Source organism: Hyla sarda, chromosome 8 (assembly GCF_029499605.1).
Source record: "Hyla sarda isolate aHylSar1 chromosome 8, aHylSar1.hap1, whole genome shotgun sequence".
Lineage (NCBI taxonomy): Eukaryota > Metazoa > Chordata > Amphibia > Anura > Hylidae > Hyla > Hyla sarda.
The window spans coordinates 70265145-70283601 of record NC_079196.1 but is presented as its reverse complement, the minus strand read 5'-3'; the positions used below and the strand labels follow the sequence as shown (position 1 = coordinate 70283601).

The following is an 18457-nucleotide window of genomic DNA, read 5'->3' as shown; positions in this document are numbered from 1 at the left end:
AGCGAGACGAACAGGTAGAAAGGGAGACCTGGACCCAAGGTACAACCCCAGGCACTGGCGAGAGGGGGTTGACAGTGCATAACTCTATGCCTTTGCCCCTTCATCGCATATGGGGAGGCGGGGGAGAACAGTGAGCGCCATACTCCTGAACTCCCACATAAAAAACAAGGAAATAGAAAGGAGAAAAAACCTAAATACACTTTCCTGAACTACGGACACAAAGCTAAAATTGATTAGCTCAGAGTCAGTGGGCGGGGTATATCCTGCCAAGAGGGGCCGACTTTCTTTTTGTTGCCATAGTGTCAAGCCTCCTAGTGGCGGCAGCATACACCCACAGTCTCTGTGTCCCCCAATGGAGCCGACCGAGAAATTCTAAATTTTATTTATTTATTTTTAATAGAAATCATGGCTTATAAAATCATGGCTTTGTCCAAGCTGAAGCACAGGCATGGACAAAGTCCAGTAAGTGAGGGTGGGCTAGCACTCCTCTGTGCGCTCTCATGTCTGATAGGACAGGAGTGAGCACAGAGAAGTGCTATCAGACAGGAGAGAGCCATGATGTTAAGGTTTTGCCAAGATTAATGTTTTTCCAAGATGTGCAACATAGAATTTTTTTTTTTAAATTGACAGTGCCCATTTAAGATGACAAAACATAACCCCCTGAACCTGCCTGCCAACTTTAGTGGGTTCAGCCGACTGTCTAAAGAGTTTGGCAGGTTCTGATTCTCCCCCCTTGGAGAGAAGGGTTGGGTGCATTGGATTTTTTCCACCTGACCCTATTGTTCTGGCAACACAAGCTGCAGCTAGACCTCTCTGGCTGCAGCTCATCCCTCCCCTGTCATTAGAAAAAACAAACATTCCAAACGATTGCGTTTTGGCCAAACTGTCAACAAAACAATTGTTTACCCATAAATGAATGCCCACATTTAAACCTTACTCACCTTCTTCGACAACAGTCTCTGGATCTTCATAAGATGAAGGTACTAGAACAGCAAGAGCTGGTGGAGGCTTGAAAGGTTTAGCTTGCAGTAGCTGCTTCAGCTGCAGTAATGCTGCGATCTGACACACATCTGTATCGGATTGCGCTGGTAAGAGGAGGACAATGCCACTTGTTCCCAATAATTGGTTTTGAAGCTCAGCTTTCTCTAACTCTTTCTCTGTTAGAGGGCCATGTACAACCTGCAGGAGTAAAATATATTATATTAAAACTGAAGTGTCTGGGAAGAAGTCTCTCCAGATAGTTCCTGCCTAGGTCTATACCTCTGCATTCATAAAGGTGTGCAGAGCAGGGAGAAGCTAGGGAGACCACCTCTCAGACACTTCACCAGTGCTTTGGCTCAGTCTGAGGTTACGTTCACAACTAGCAGCAGTGAGAAACACTCAGCGAAATCCACTGTGAGAGTTACATACTGTGTCTGGCAGAGTAAATCTCTTGCCAGGCTACCTTTAAAAATAATTTGAAAAGAATCTGGTGATGATTTTAAATTCTTAAATAATTAACACTTTATTTCATTGATGTAATTCCTCTGCTTTTTTGTACTTTAATTTTCTTGACGCATGACAAAAAATCGAATATATAGTAGACACTCATCGTAGAGCCTCACCTTCACGCACACATTAACGCAAACTTGGCCTCCTCCCTGAGATTCAAAGGTGCTGTAAAGTGCTAGTGTTTTAACTTTATGCTTCTGATCTCCCTCAGGCATAACACCTGCCCAACAGAACTTGGCCTGTAACCATTCTGACAGAACACTGCAACAGATAACAAAGTTTATAAAAACCAATGTTACGTCAGTTGTACTATACAACAGATAATGGTCTTTTCTTACCTTGTGGGATCATCAGGATCATCAATATCAGGCAAAGCAAGGACTACTTTCCAAAAGATACATCGATTCCATGTGGGAAGATGCTTAACAATAAGAGAAGGTAGCTCCAGAGGCAACCATGCAGCATCACTGTAGTGCAAGAACAGATCCATTTATAAATTAAAACCTATACAAATATGTGAATCATTTTAAAAAGGCGCTGTCTCATAAAAAAGGAACCTGTCCACATGTCCCATTAGGATCCATGTTTAGGATCTATAAGAACCAGAATGGAGAGCTGTTCCATAAATGCTTCCCCTGTTCTCTGGGCTGGTCGGGGCTTCCCTTGACAAAATCAGCTGTTTGCCGTGGGCTCCTTTTAGGAAGGTATGGTCTCTGATAAAACATTTCCTTTAACTAAATTAAGTAAAGTTATAAACAAACCTTAGCAACTCTTGGAAATAGCGCTGAACCTTCATCTGATGAAATATCTGTTCCCTGACCTGCTGACATCTGGAGAAAAAAGAATTTGATGATTCTGTAAATGTACAAATGAATGGTCGACTTTTTCACTAAAAGACCAATAAGCCCACCTGGTAAAGGAGACACTTAATTTTCCAGCAAGACCCAAGTTAACAACTCCTTTAGACAAATTCTCTTCATCATGAGTAGCACTGGGAATTAAAGCTTTCAGGGTACCACCATGGCCCACAGAACCAGGTGCTGCTGGAAATGCGCGCATTTGACGTCTTAATTTTTTACGTGCAGCTAAAACCTCGCGCCACCTGAAAACAAAGCACACCATTAGTATTTAGAAACTACAGGACAGGTTAACAATTCAAAATGTAACAGTTATTAAAGAAAACCTTTTTTAAGTCTGGGACTGACTGTGAAAATCCTGTGCTGCTCTCCCCACTGTAAGTCTATAGCATTCTCATGGTCACAGACACACAGTATGTAACAGTCTTGATCACGTGACACACAGCTGGGACAGAACGCACTAAGTGTGCACTTCTCCTGGCTTTTGACATGACTCCATGGCATATAAAAAAAATAATAATTCAGTGTTTATTTAACTTTACAAAAAAGACCCAACTGACCTCTGGATATATTTGCTGCAACACTGCATCTCATGAAGAGTTTCTCTGGCTACCTGGAATATCTCCTCAGTCACAAATCGACCAACATGCTGGTCACAGACATTCTGGGAGCACCGTAAAATGCGGTTATTATGATCAATTTGCGCCGCTTTCCTGGAATATAAAGAATATCAAAGTCAGTCAAGGAGAGAAAATTATACTGAAGTCCTAAAATAAAGAGTGGAATATGAACTATAACTGAGGAGAAAATATCATATAAACTCCAAGTACCCAACATTAAAGCAAATACAGCTCTGGCACTAGTGCAAAATTATCTGTTTTTCTGGTTTTACTATTCATAGATATGTGTTTAAGTAAGGGTAGGGTTACATTTACACCAAACACATTGGATTTTGGTATACCACATAACCATGTACTAAAGTAATGCCAATTTGGCTTAATGCTGCTCCTTAGTTTTTGGAGTATCTGTTTGCATACATTTTAAATGTATACTTTTTTGTTAATATGCTTAACTATGTAAAAAAAAAAAAGGAAAACAAGCACAAAACAAACCCCAGAAAGGTATACCACAGCATACATCACTAATATACTTCTATGGACTACATGCACTTTTTCTATCCCACAAAAGAACCCTACACAAGTGTATAGGGGACAAAAATATGTTTAAAATTACATACTCTTGGCAACTTTTGCATATTGAAGTCTATAGCATACTATAGAAACAGTTTAAACATATCTCACAATGTACTGCTGTGGTACAGATGTGAAACAGCCCTAAAACAAACAATTTTGTTTTATTCTATAAACTACCGACAATGCTATTGGAAGCAAACTTTTTTTTTTCTTCAAAAATACCATCCAGCTGGTCCTATTGCCCTCCAAAAATCTTATCCCACGGACAACCGAGCCATTGAATAAGATGTCTGTGGTGCCATCCCGGAGATTGTAGGGGATCTCAGTGACCATAAGTAAAACCCCCCCAGCGGAGTACCCCTTTAAGTAAAAATGAGGTGTGCTTGTATTGGAATTTAACACCCACTGGAATGGAACGGCTGACATTACATGTAAAGATTCTCCGAGTGGTCTCATTTTTTCCTGAGCTGTAGATTTACTCTGCGGCTTCCATAGTTTTTCATACTATATATTTATCTGTACAGTGACCCCCCCAACCTACGATGGCCCCGACATATGATCAATTCGACATACGATGGCCTCTCAGAGGCCATCGCATGTCGATGTCAGCATCGACATACAATGCTTTTTTATGTCTGGGCCATCGCATTAAGTGCTATCCGGCAGCGCAAAATGCTTAAGTTGCTGCCGGATAGCAGCTTAATGTTCCCCGTGTGGTGCGGTGAGTATTACTTACCCCTCCACGATGCTCCGGGGTGCCCTTCGGGTCCAGCGCTCGTCTTCCGGTGTCTTCTCGGCCCTCTCCGGTGACGTCAATACGCTGTTGCGCACGTCATCCAATTGGAACGGCGTACGCAGCGGCGTAATGATGTCGCTACGCAGGCCCAGTAAGGCCTTGCGGAAGACAGTGGAAGACCGGAGAAGACCAGGAGAGCCCAGCAGAGGACCGGAGAAGACCAGGAGAGCCCAGCGGAGGCCCGGAATCACCATCGGGAGCGGCGGGGACACCATCTCGAGCGGCGGGGACAGGTGAGTACAGCTTCCTATACTTTACATTGCACGAATCCCTCAACATACGATGGATTCAACAAACGATGGCTCGTTTGGAACAAATTACCATCGTATGTTGAGGGACCACTGTATTTATAATGTTCTCTCTGAATCGACACAATGAAGGATAGTTTGTCTTGACCTGCATCCTCCAATTTAGTAAACATACCTATTGAAAATGGTACATGCTAAATTTCTTTGGTACTATTGTAGAAACCCTTTAAAACACATTCTAAAACTATATTGACAAGAAAAAAATGCCTTGTATGACAAACTAATGTCTAAAAGCACTCACTGCAGCTCCTCCTTGGAAATTTTGTGGATGTTCTCTGAAATGACTTCATTTATCAGGTCATTACATTGGGATTGGCTCTCCTGAGAAAGAAATTTCTCTCTTTCTTGAATTCTCCTGTTGTAAAATTTAAAAGCAGATAGTCTCACTTTTTAAAATGCTTCATCACTGTCATGAAGAAAGAAAGTGTTAAAACTAACAAGAAGTTGATGCCAAGTACCAAAATGCTAAATCTTACCTGGCTTCTTCTGCCTTCCTTCGCTTTTCCTCTTTCACTCTTTCAGTCTCTGCTTTTATTTCTTCTTCTGCAATTGTCCCTGAAAGATTCAGCACAGTTTCTTCCAGCAGCTGATCAGAAACTACAGACGACTCCCTTAGGGACACAGAAAAAGAAAGACAAATAATTTAGATAAAAATTTATTATGTCAAATAATCAAAAGCAAACCTGTCCTGGAATAGAAATTAAAGGGGTTGCCTAATAAAAAGGTCTCCTCTGAGAGTGTGCTTTCCAGAACAAGCCAGAGCTGTGGACATGACGTCACGGCACTGCTCAGCCAATCGCTGGCCGCAACGCTGTCACACCTCGGTCAGTGATTAGCGAGCAACACTGTTAGTTCCCCTTGGCTGTAGATGCTACACTCTGCAGCTTGGCGGAAAACAAAATCACCGGCCACAGACAGTGGAGGAAGGAGCGCTAAAGTGTTTGTTTCTTTATTAGGGAGGCTAGAGACAATAGAAAAATACATTTTACTGGACAACCCCTTAAAAATGTTAATAAATTGTGTAGTTAATAATGGATGTGCACAGCATTATTCATAAAAAAAAATGCAAAACAGGGAAGCGCACCTTTGAAATGCAGCAAAGATAAACGCTTATTTTCTGACTCCTACAATAATTTAAGTAATCATTTTGCTACTGCATAAAATGACAATTTGAGAAAATCCTGCTAAAAACCTGCATTTAAACAAAAAGAAAAAATAAAAAGAATATATTACTTTTATTTTAACAGCAGAATGCCCTTTTAGGCATATGTCAAGAATGTTACTTGCTTCAATGTGGCAGTCAAAAGGTATTTAGTAGTATCAAAACCATACAGTAAAGGATGCCATTGACATATACTATTTAAACATTCGGAAAAAAATATAAAAGCTTTGTTATACCTGAGGGCAGTTGAGATGTATACTGTCGCACTTTCGATGACAGGAGCACTCAGTTGTTTCACGGCTTCTTCCATAATATCTTCCAGAACATCAGCAACATCCTCCATAAAACATAAAAGAATCATTTAACTATCAATAGTGAAAGCATCTTGTATCAGTATAGGACAACATTTATCTTTTAAGTACCTCATCAGTGAATCTTGGTTTGGGAGGAGATGGGGTTGGTTCAGGAGGCAAGATGGGCTGAAACACTGCCTGAGCAGGAACAGAACAGGACTCCTTAGCTTCAGGCAGAAGTACAACATTACATTTAGTTGATGCTTCTACAGGAGCAGGTTTTTCTGTTGATACAAAAAAAAAAAAAAACATTTAAACTAAAAATCACAGAGAATTCACTATATCCATTAGTAGAATGGCTCTGCAGTAAATGATAAAAATTATTTACAACTATACTACCTTATGAAAGTCAACCCAGGAACATACAACAACATTTATTCATCTTGTATTACTAACCTGTTGGCTCTGGTAAAGCTCTAAGTCCTGGCTCATAAATGCTGCTACTTCCAGTATATTTATTTTGGGCATCGAAGCTGCAGACAGGCATATGAGAAGAGAATTGAGGGAGTGGAGCTCCATTCACCACCTCTCCAACAGACCTTTGGCGCTTGAGACTTATATATGAGCACTTCTTTGGCTGCAATGGAACCATTGGCTCAGTGTATGCAGCACGGTTCAGCTCTACAAAACTTTAAAAGGTAACAAAAACAAAAAAACAAAACCGTAAGTATAAGGTACCATTACAAAAAATGTTTCTGATCTTCTAAGACCTTTTCAGAAAGGCTGTCACTCGGAGACATGCTTACCTTTCACTCACACTTAAGCCATAAGCCGTAAGGAAATCTGTAGCTTCTTCTGCATCTTGGAAAAACAAGAGACGGACCATGTTCTCAAGAGGGAATGAGGTGGGTCTCTGGTAACTAGTTGTGTATGCTACATTCAAAGCTCTTAATGCATCTCTTCGTATCTAAGAGAAATAAAAGGATAGGGAATTAAACTGCGCCCACAATAAGTTAAAGGGGTACTCCGGTGAAATTTTTTAACTTTTTTTATATCAAATGGTGCCAGAACTTTAAACAGATTTGTAAATTACTTCTATTTAAAAATCTTAATCGTTCTAGTACTTATCAGCAGCTGTATGCTCCAGAGGAAGTTCTTTTCTTTTTAAATTTCGTTTCTGTCTGACCACAGTTGCTCTCTGCTGACACCTCTGTCTGTCTCAAGAACTGCCCAAAGTAGGAGCAAATCCCCATAGCAAACCTCTCCTGCTCCGGACAGTTCCTGAGACAGACAGGTGTCAGCAGAGAGCACTGTGGTGAGACAAAAAAAGACATTTAAAAACAAAAGATCTTTCTGTGGAGCATACAGCAGCTGGGAAGTACTGGAAGAATTAAGATTTTTAAATAGAAGTCATTTACAAATCTGTTTAACGTTCTGGCACCAATTGATTTAAAAAAAAGAAATCGTTTTTCACTGGAGTACCCCTTTAAAAGTACTGACTGAATCGAAAATAAATCTATTACCTGGGGAAAATAACAGTGTAATATGCAACTGTTAAGGTAAGAAGCAGAACGAACAAGCCTGAAGAACCGGATAAAGTTGGTACTATTTAGTGCTGCAAAAACTTGGACAGCAAACTTCACTTCTTCTGAGTTCCGAACAGACTCCGGAAACTGTTGCACTTCTCTAAAGAAAAAAAAAGTGGTTACTTTTAGCACTGTCACATGTTGAACAAGTAGGAAAATCCTAATGCACAACTTAGCCAGTTCAGTAACATTTCCCAAACATGTACAGCCTCACACACAACATGAAGTTAAAGGGGTACTCCGGGGAACTAAACCCATAGCCCATCCTTTCCCTCTCACCAACCTATTTGTCTAAATATCATTCATTAGCTATATAGGAGCAGTTTCCCTCTTTCAGCTGTCACTTACATGCAGGGAGTAAGAGAAAGGCATCACAATCTCATCCTGCTGGTCTCTGTGCAAACCCCTCAGTGAGACTAACCCCCATCATCCTAGAAGACAAAACACCAAGCGTTGCACAAAGATAGTAAGAGCAACTGGCTGGCAACCATTACACAAAGCAGCACTGACTGCTGGGAGTTTTAGTCTGGGCTGCAAGCAAGGAAAAATATTTAGCAGACAACAGGGGCCACAGGAGCTGGCAATATCACGTCGATAACTACAGGGGACACAGACCAGGTATTATGGTGGCTTTGGGGCATTTTTCTTTTTCTTAAACTTCCCCAGAGCACCCCTTTAAATGTGTTCCCCAAGGTATACAGTAATGTAACTTACAGCACACATACAAAGTGCTGCTATACCATACATAAAACACAGTACTACTATATGGTACAAACATATGTATATTGCTTACACACAATCACACATTACTAACACAAACACACATTACAAAAAATACACATTAATCATATTTAAAGTTACAACAACTGACAAGAAGCAATGACTGTTGTAACTTAAGAGGAATATAGTCAGGAATGGGAAGGGATGACATGACCTCCTGACAACCAATACCACTACGTATTTATAACTACACCCAAGCAAGCTGTGACAAGATTGATCCAGTAGAAATGCTGAGAGGTTTTAGCTATGATGGGTGCAGCCTGAGACTATGGGGGACATTTATCAATGTTTGCTTATGTATTCCTTTTTTTATAGTTATTTTTTCCTTACAATTGTTTTGCTTACGTGTGACTTATTTATCAACTGGTTGCACATAAGCAAATTTTAGTTTTTTCCTGCTATGTGACTTTTTTGCAACTTTCACACTTGATAAAATCTTTGACCAACGCAAGTCAAAAAGCACTTTTTGCTTTGGTAGGCAAGTTTTTTTTTTTTTTTTTTTTTTAGGGCACTGCACAATCAAAAAGTCAAACAAAAATTAGTGGTTGCGACTTTTTTTGCGACAATTTTAAGCAAAAAAAAAATACTAAATGCTTTCATAACTGTCCCCCTTTGGGGCGATTTCTCAGAGGCCTTTAAAATAAAAAAATAAATAAAAAAAATAAGCAAAAAATCTGATTGGTTGCTTTAGGCAACTGGTCAACTTTTCCTCTCCAAAAGTTTTGATAATTCACAATCAGTAAAAGAGATGCAAAAAGATGCACAACTTTTTATATACTTTAAATCAACTGGTTCAAAATGGAACAACCCCATCTAACATTTTTATCATATTAACATTTTCTTTTTGACATGGCAGGAGGAGGACAGCAGTTTTTAGTAAACTATGAATTCTAAAAATAAAAAAAATAAAATTTAAAAAAAAATGCTATTTCACATCTGGTTGGTAAAACATTGACATTTAGTTTAAAAGGGGTTGCCCCAGCTTGTCGTCTTGCTTTCTTTTTTCAGCCATCTTCTGCCTGTGTTTGTGTCAGAAAGAGGTGGTCAGAAAAGCTGGAAGCAGCTAAGGTTGGGATGTTATGCAGTTTTTATAACCCCCCACTTACTTGTTCCATTAATGGAAGTTGTGCAAACAGCGTAGCTCTATGAGCTACGCCGTTTATGTAATTTGCGTAAGCCACATTTAAGTCATTGGAAATTATGTAATTACATAACTTCCTCACTTCCGCTGCTTCCAGCTTTTTGATCACCTCCAGCCTCCTTAAACAGGAAGGAGGTGGCTGGAAAAAGCAAAAGGGCGTGCTGGGACAACCCCTTAAAATTGATCAAACTAAGATACTGTGAGGAGTGTGTGTGCTTACAACAAATATATAATCATTAAAAGCATCCCCATAAAGAAACACTCAACTATGTTGAACATACAGAGGGGAATTTATCAAACCACACACTAGCTGACTACCCGGTGTTGCCTGGTTTTTCCTTCCTAATCCTTGTTGGGGAGGAAAATAAACAAAGGAGGAAGCTTTTGACTTCATATCTCATCCTCATATATTGTTTTCATATCCCAACCCCATATCCCGACCTCCTATCCCGTCCCGTAATATGTGTACCAGGTATTGAAATATCTACAGCCGTACGGAAGTTATGTGGGAACATACATTTCCCATTGATTTGCATGGGACTTTAAACAAAAACCCCGACCCTCACAAATGGGGATAGTTAAGGGTTAAATTAACTGTCCTATATTTTAAGTGGACATATAAGTAACATGTGACCAAGTATTATGGAAATATCTCCAGCCGTTTGGAAGTCATGCAGTAACATATATTTCCCATAGACTTGTATGGGACTTTAAACATAAACCCCGCCCCTGGCAAATGGGGGTGAGTAAGGGTTAAATTACCTATCCTATGTTTGTTGTTGACATATAAGTAACATGTGTGCCAAGTTTCATGTTAATATTTTTAGCCGTTTGGACGTGATGCTGGAACATACACACACATTGAGTTTTATATATATAGATTTAGACTGCTTTTTTCGTCCAAATTTGTCACATGAAAAAATGCAGGCTGGCCCAGAGCTACATTTTTTGAGACATTTCATTTAGAACGTTTAAATGTTATTACCATGGAGTGTTGTTATTTCGAGGACTTTGTGCAGTGGTCACTGATTTATCATGTGCAACATTTTGTGAAAGATTTCGAAGATATCACAGGGCAAGTCAACCCTGCCCTATAGAACTCTATGCGTTAATTGGATTAAGGTCAGTGCGACATTTGATAAATTTGTTGCATGGCCACCACTTCTCTGCAACATTTAACCAGACTAAAGTAGAGCAGTTCTGTGGTGATTCATCAAAGTCCGTGTGCGTTTGATAAATTTGGCACACGTCTGCAACTTTCACAGCAACATTTGGGCTCAAATTGTTGAAAATTCACACCACTCTTTGTAAATGCCCCCCATAATACTAACTCCCCAGACAATTCCTACAGTGCAATTTGTTTTTCCGCTCAGCTGCATCCATACATTTCTTAATTGCAGCTGGGTCATATAATTCCCAATCTGAAAACAAGAAAATGACAGGTCAGTCCGTCGTGTGTGAGTAACTTCCTGCAAACTACAATATTACATTATCACCTATCATCTCTTGGCAGCTCAGACCCCTACCCTCCTCAAGTGCAATCTGAATGTCCCTACATGTATATAGTTCTGTGAAGAGATCTTTTAAGCCTTAAGAGACCAGGAGTGTAGTGTTATCGTAGAAGAGTCAAAACAACGTCTAGCTGCAGAGTTATAAACTCACTTCAATCCCATTGCCTTAATCTGCTATTTGCTGTGTGTCCTAGTGTGTCCTATGAGATGCCTCCTTCTCTTGCTTATATGCAGGACTTCTAATGTTCTGGCAACAGTCTCAGCCTGGCTGTCCTGCTCACCTCTGCGGACTGAGCACCAGCCACCTCGCCCCTGCCAGACAAAGCTGGTGCTTAGCAGGTAAGGTATTGTGCTTGCAAAAAGAAAGAAAGCAGATGTTGAGGGCAAGTATGAACCTCTTTCCCTGAGTCCCTTCATCCCCTTAGGGCACCTCTGACATTTTCCTCTAGCCATGCTCCCTATAGGTCCAATCTTCTCCAGCCCTCAAACCTTTCCTTCTGTGCTTTTCTTCTATTACTCTGCAGGATCATGCTAATAGATGGATGTCGTCCACTACTTCCAAAGGCCATAATGCAGGCTCCCTTCTCATGTCTTGTGGCTTTAGTTCTGCCCCCCCCATGCCTACTCTCATTTAACCCTCTTTCAGGGTGCTCCAGCGCCAGGTGGCCTTGGTCTAATGCAACATATTGGCCCTGATTTATTAAGAGTGTTGTGTAGTTTTCTTTGTGGATTTTAATTCCCTACAATTTTTTTTCCACTCGATTTGCTAAGGTTTTTCTACATTTTGCCCTTTTCCCTACATTTATTTTTTAAACACACGCTCTGATCTGTCGGGCTTTCCTCAGCTCAAATCCACCAAGGGTTTTTTCAATTCTGGTGCAGACAGAATTTCTGGCACACAACCCGATAAAACATGTTGGGTTTGCAATAGTAAATCAGGGCCATTATGTAGCATGATCATACCCAGGCCACATCAATTTTTAATCTCTTTCCATGCGGCACGCTGCCATGGAGGTTTCCCTACCCAGAGCCCGTACTTTCAGTAGTGCTGCACACTATTCTCCCTAGATAGTCCTTTAGGTGTAGGCAGAAAGCACAAAAAAACAAACTGTGACCACTGACACCTTCTCGTTTGTGCACAGCTGCTTAACAGGCCTCATTATTCACCAGCTGCAACAGCATGACTTATCCTGGTTTTCACCCTAGTAAGCAACCTGTTACACTCAGGAGGCAGCATTGTGAGTTCAGAACCCACCTTAGCAGCACTTATATTTTAGAAAAAAAAAATGCTAAAGCTCGAAAAGGGGTCTTCCATTCACTTTCTGAATGCCAAGTTTTAAACAGCCAGGTGCCTTAGCTGTTGGGGACTGGGATTCATACCCCCCCCCCCCCATCCCCTCTGGGCAGTATATTTTGTTTTTCAGTCTCTAGTTCTCTTCTCCTGGTGTAACTTACATGATAGGACATCAATCACATCTAACCATGGTTTGCAGACTTGTGCCACAGTCTCTATATAAATCCACTCCATCTTTTTCCAGGCAGGTATTTGTCTAGCGGACATCCTAGCGAGTTGTGTATCTGACATGATTCAGACCTGGTAACAATACTGGCTCCCGGGCACTATCCTTGCGTGACTTGGGTTCCAGTTCACCACCCACTGGAGTAACCAACACAATGTGGGAACACAGCCTGCCGAAGTCTTACCTTTCCTCATTCCTTGCTGATCATCAGCTACAGTGCAGCCTCTAGAGGCCATCAAGGTATCCCCTAGAGGCTAAAATACAGAAAAAGATCACAGCCAGGAGCATGGAGTGGTAAGAGGTCCACCCTATATAGATGGCTGCCTATAGTATGGTCTCCAAGGGATCAAGAAGTGATGCTTAGGGGTGGTTTGTTTTTGTTTGTATGAAACTTTACAAAATGCTAATAAAAAGTATCTAATCCAAAAAAAAATTATTAAGATTTTACCTGAGAATGTCTCCTTTGTTGAGATTGAGTAGAACACTATACCCCCTGAACTCAGGTTCACAAGGACAGATTTCTCCCCGATTTTGTAGGTCCTGATACATCTCTTTTAGACTTTGTAAACACTTTGTCAAATTCTCGTTATTAATTTTTGGATCAAATGATGACATTGGCTCCTCACAAAGCTGATAGGCACAGTGAATGTGAAAGCGCATACACTTTTCCATCAAGGACACAGTAAGAGGATCACACAAGTGCTGCTGTGTAATATCCTAAAAAACATAAAAGGTAATTTTCACTAGTTCAGTTAAAATGAGAGAAGTCGGCTCACCTTACAACATGCCCTTGATATATCTGGGCGTGAATACTTCATGTACAGGGGGCTTGTATTCACAAGGATCTGGTGTAAAGCACAGCTGCCTGTTCTGAGGTGACATTATGTAAAAACATGTGATCAGGGCATGGTGCTCCATACCTAGAGCTGCTGGAGATTCCACCCTCCCTCATTAAAAATGATAAACTTGTTTGCTACTATTCTTAAGATTCTATTACTATGCAATCCTATAATGGTGATAGTATTCCTAGACAGAGTGGTGCAGCTTCTTACCTTGTGTAAGTGATGCCTGCTCAATGCCTCAGCCTTGTTTGCAGTGGTACGGTACTCGGCAGTGTCAGAGCTACCGCTCTTCCCTTCTAAGTAAAGGCAGCTGTGCTGTTCAATTGTGGCCAACAGCCCACTCCTCTGTTTTTTACTCTTGTTTTCTGTGCACAAGTTCCAGCTCAGGATGCTGTATATAATGCTCCCTCTGCTGTGCTAATTCCTCCAAATGTACTTACAGGAGCTACATACAGCATTTTGAGAAGGGAGCATGTGCACTTAATACACAAGGGGGCTTAAATCAGTGTTTCCCAAGTGCGGTCCTCAAGTACCCCACACAGGTCATGTTGTCTGGATTTCCTTAGTCTTTCACAGGTGATATAATTATCAGGCATCACCACAGGCATCCAGAAAATATGGCCTCTTGGGGGTACTTGAGAAACACTGGGCTACATGTATGTGCATGAGCAAAAGCACAAGACTAAAGATAAGCCGCACAGCTGTGATTACTTAGGAGGAGAAGAACAGAAGCTCTAGGCGAGAGGCTGCACCACTGTGCAGAGGAATCAAATCCAAATTAGAAGATGGTACAGTTATGGCCTCTTAGGAATAGCAGCAAAGAAGCATTTTAATGAGGAAAATGTAGGGAGGGTAGCATCTCCAGCAGATCTGGGTATGGTGCACCATACCCTCATAACATGATTTTACATAATGTCCTTAGTACAGGCAGCTATGCTTCTCAAAAGATCCTTGAGAACACACTACCCTCCTATAGGCAGTGAAATGACACAACCCCTATTATCATTAAGTTATTTCTGCAGTTCTGATGGATTGCCTCAATATTCAGAGGAACTATAAACCCCAAAGTAGTTTGTGATTAGGGCCCCCTAAGCTTTGTAATGATGCCCTAAATTTTTTTGGGGAGACTCCAGGTCATCTCTAATTTTCATAATGTGTGCAATTATAAGGTAATGGGTGTTTCTATACAGTCAGTGAGTGTGTATTAGGCATGCATGCCCCTCTTAAATCATAGTCGAAGAAGAAAATATAGTACCCCTTAAAATATAGTCTTTAAGGGGTACTCCGGTGGAAAAGATTTTTTCTAAATCAACTGGTGATTTCTAAATTACTTCTATTAAAAAATCTTAATCCTTCCAGTACTTATCAGCTGCTATATGCTCCAGAGGAATTTGTATAGTTCTTTTCTATCTGACCACATTGCTCTCTGCTGACACCTCTGTCCATGTCAGGAACTGTCCAGAGCAGGAGAGGTTTGCTACGAGGACTTGCTGGATTTTCTCCTGCTCTGGACAGTTCCTGATGTGGACCGAGGTGTCAACAGAGAGCACTCTGGTCAGACTGGAAATAACAATTCTAACTTCCTCTGGAGCATACAGCAGCTGGTAAGTACTGGAGGGATTAAGATTTTGAAATAGAAGTCATTTACAAAATCTGTTTAACTTTCTAGCACTAGTTCATTTTAGAATTTTTATTCCACCGTAGTACACCTTTAAACGTGTTGGTTCAGTGCTTTTTGTCACATGCACTTTTGCACTTGTACAGACAAAGCTTTGTATATATTTTATTATGTTCAAAAAAGGTAAATGTTTTAAAGGGGTACTCCGCTACCCCAGCGTTTGGAACATTTCGCTCTGAATGCTTGAAGCAGTCGGTGGGTACGTAACGTCACGGCCAATACCATAGACTTGTATTGAGGGGCGGTGGTGTGATGTCACGAGGGGCGTTGGTCGTGACACTACACTCAGCGTGCTGCACAGAGATGAAAGTATGTAATTGTAGTCTTTAAAAACAAACACTCTTTAAATCTCTAAATAAAAAAATAAAATTATAAGATGTGTATCTCTATGTACTATGTCAAACAGTTCTCACCTTTCGAATTCCACGAGTTCGGTTCCAGACAAAGTCATACCAATCTCGGTAATTGTCCTCTCCCAGATCCATTATGTGGGTCACCAGATAGTCCATGGTGAAACATAGCACTGGTACAGGACGCAATTCATGAGGCAAGGGCTCCTCTTGATCTGCTGAAGATCGACTGTACTCTTTTACTGCAGCAGCATGGTCCAGCTTAAAAAAGGAAAATGAACATGCAAGTAGTGTGTCATAACAGTTTTCACACTATAATAAAGCATTACACAGGAGATCAAGAAACACTTCATTGGTTAAAATCCAACGGGTGCAGGCAGTCTTGGTTCTATGTCCTGCTTTAACACCTTAAAGAACACTATTTTTTAATTCTTGCACTTAAGTTTTTTCCTCCTCCTAACAGCCATAATGCTTTAAATTTTCCACCTACAGACCTATATGATGGCTTGTTTTTGTGCCACAAATTGTACTTTGTAATGACTTCACATATTTTACCACAGAAGGTACCGCAAAACAAAAAAAGATTTTTTATGCTTACCGGAAAATCTCCCACTCGGAGTATCCATTGAAGGACACAGAGACCGTGGGACATACCAAAGCAGTCCCCAGGGTGGGAAAGAAACCAAGCAACTCAGGAGGAAGGTTGGGCCACAGCCGCCTTGCAACACTTTGCAACCCAAGCAAAGTGAACCAGGTCAAGACAGTGAAGTAAACGCTCCCTGGGATGGGAAGGAGCAGGACAGAAGGACGGAGGACACCACCATAGGCAAAAAAAGGGGGGGGGGGGGAATCGGTCAGAAAACGACTTTGTCCTGGTGCAAGACCAAATAGCGGGAATGGCAGGAGAGAGCTGCTAGCTCTGAAACCCTCTGGATGGAAGTGACCGCAATGAGAAAGGCCACCTTCCAGGAAATTACGCGAATAGGAACGTCCCGGAGAGGGTCAAAGGGAGCACCTTGTAAGACACTGAGCACCAGATCCAGATCCCACGGGGGAGTAGGGTATCTGTACGGCGGAGCCGCATGAGCTAAGCCTTGCAGAAAAGTGCGAATGTGAGGATTGGACACCAGGGAGCGCTGAAAGGGAATGGAAATAGCCGACACCGAACCCTTAAGGGAACTGAGGGCTAAGCGTTGCTCCAGTCCAGATTGTAAAAAGGAAAGGCGGGGCATGAGGGAGAAAACAACTGGAGAGAATGATTGAGATTCACACTAGCGAAAGTAAGACCACCAAGTAGGGTGATAAATCTTTGCAGAGGAGGGCTTACGAGCCCTGATCATTGTGCAGATCACTTGGGGAGTGAACCCTCTGGCCCTCAGAACCACGGTTTCAACCGCCAAGCCATCAAATGGAGCAACAGTAAATTGGGGTGGCAAAGGGGACCCAGAGAGAGAAGGTTGGGACGCACTGGGAGACGCAGTGGCACGTTGGCCACTAGGCGAACAACGTTGGCGTACCACGCTCGTCTGGGCCAGTCCGGAGCCACGAGAATGGCGAAGACGCCCCACGCTTTGAGCTTCCTCAGGACCCTGGGAAGGAGAGGAAGGATCGCTGGACTTTGCAACGAAGCGAGGAACTTTCTGGTTGTGGCAAGAAGCGAAGAGATCTACGTCTGGAGCCCCGCCCAGAGGTTGTAGATTTCCGCAAACACCTCCGGATGAAGAGACCATTCGCCGGGGTCGGCAGAGGAGCAGCTGAGAAAATCCGCCTCCCAATTGTTCACTCCCGGAATGTGAATTGCCGAGATGGAGGGAACTCAGAGTTCCGCCCAGTACAGGATCCTGGAGACCTCGGACATTGCCGCGGGGCTGCGAGTGCCACCCTGGCAATTGAGATACACCACAGCGGTGGAGTTGTCCAACTGGACACAAACAGGACGGTTCTGGAGAAGTCGCTCCCAATGGAGGAGGAGGCAAAAGGTAAATTGCCCAGAGTACCAGAATGTTGATGGGGAGAAGAGCTTTCTGAGGGGACCAACGGCACTGGACCATCCTATCCCGGAAGACTCCCCCAACCACTGAGACTGGCATCAGTCGTAATGACCTGCCAGTGAAGGGTCAATAAGGACCGTCCCTGGCGAAGAAGGGGAGACTGGAGCCACCACTGGAGGGACTGGCGAATCCTGGAGGAGGGGAAGAAGAATCCTGCGATCGAGGGAAACCGGAGATTTGTCCCACCGGGACAGAATGGCCAGCTGAAGAGGGTGATAATGAAACTGGGCGAAGGGGACGGCTTCCATGGTCACCATCCGACCAATGACTTCCATGCAGAAGCGAATGTGGGAGTCAGGTTTGACTTTCCCTGGTTGATTACCCAACCAAAAAGTGACAAGGTCTGAAGAGTGAGAAGGAGACTCTCCTGATTCTGGTCCCTGGTTGGAGCCTTGATCAGGAGATCGTCCAGGTAAGGGGGACGAAAAAAAAAGATTTGAGTAGAAGCCCGAAAAACACTCCCTGGGAGAAACCCGGATGATCACTCTCAGAGCGAGAAGGGTCTGAAGACCAAAAAGGAAGTTGACTTCCGGCAGGAATCGGTACAGCGGGACTTGTTCTGCAGCAGTAAGGAGCTCATACCTCCAATAGCCTCTGAGATAATTTTGTCCAGGCGTTTTCCGAAGAGCCGGGTCCCGGAGAAAGGAAGTTCCGTGAGAGACTTCTTAGAAGCGGCATCAGCGTCCCAAGCCTTCAGCCACATGGAGCGACGAATCGCCACCAGATTACCTGTGGCAAAAGCCGAACAATGGGTGGACAGCAAGGAAGCAGAGCACAAGTAGTCTCCAACAATGGAGAGTTGTAGTGCAAGATCTGCAAATCTTCCGAAGGGGCCCCAGACAAAATGCCCTGGCAGAGCTGGGAAGCCCAAATAGAAAGGGCTTTTGACAACCAAGCA

The 18457-nt window shown here is 42.4% G+C and overlaps 1 protein-coding gene across 1 annotated transcript in view; it reads right to left on the bottom strand.

Moving 5' to 3' along the window:
* Positions 1–18457, bottom strand: part of MCM3AP (minichromosome maintenance complex component 3 associated protein) — a 57159-nt gene that overhangs the window by 20805 nt on the left and 17897 nt on the right. Inside the window, exons 8-22 of the mRNA XM_056536390.1 lie at positions 15572–15769; positions 13087–13355; positions 7624–7786; positions 6907–7067; positions 6557–6789; positions 6230–6384; positions 6044–6144; positions 5122–5256; positions 4887–5000; positions 2909–3061; positions 2402–2593; positions 2253–2321; positions 1830–1958; positions 1605–1752; positions 942–1179 (exon numbers count right to left, since the gene is read on the bottom strand). Coding sequence (XP_056392365.1) covers positions 942–1179; positions 1605–1752; positions 1830–1958; positions 2253–2321; positions 2402–2593; positions 2909–3061; positions 4887–5000; positions 5122–5256; positions 6044–6144; positions 6230–6384; positions 6557–6789; positions 6907–7067; positions 7624–7786; positions 13087–13355; positions 15572–15769 — 2458 coding nt within the window. The remainder of the gene's footprint in view (positions 1–941; positions 1180–1604; positions 1753–1829; positions 1959–2252; positions 2322–2401; positions 2594–2908; positions 3062–4886; positions 5001–5121; positions 5257–6043; positions 6145–6229; positions 6385–6556; positions 6790–6906; positions 7068–7623; positions 7787–13086; positions 13356–15571; positions 15770–18457) is intronic.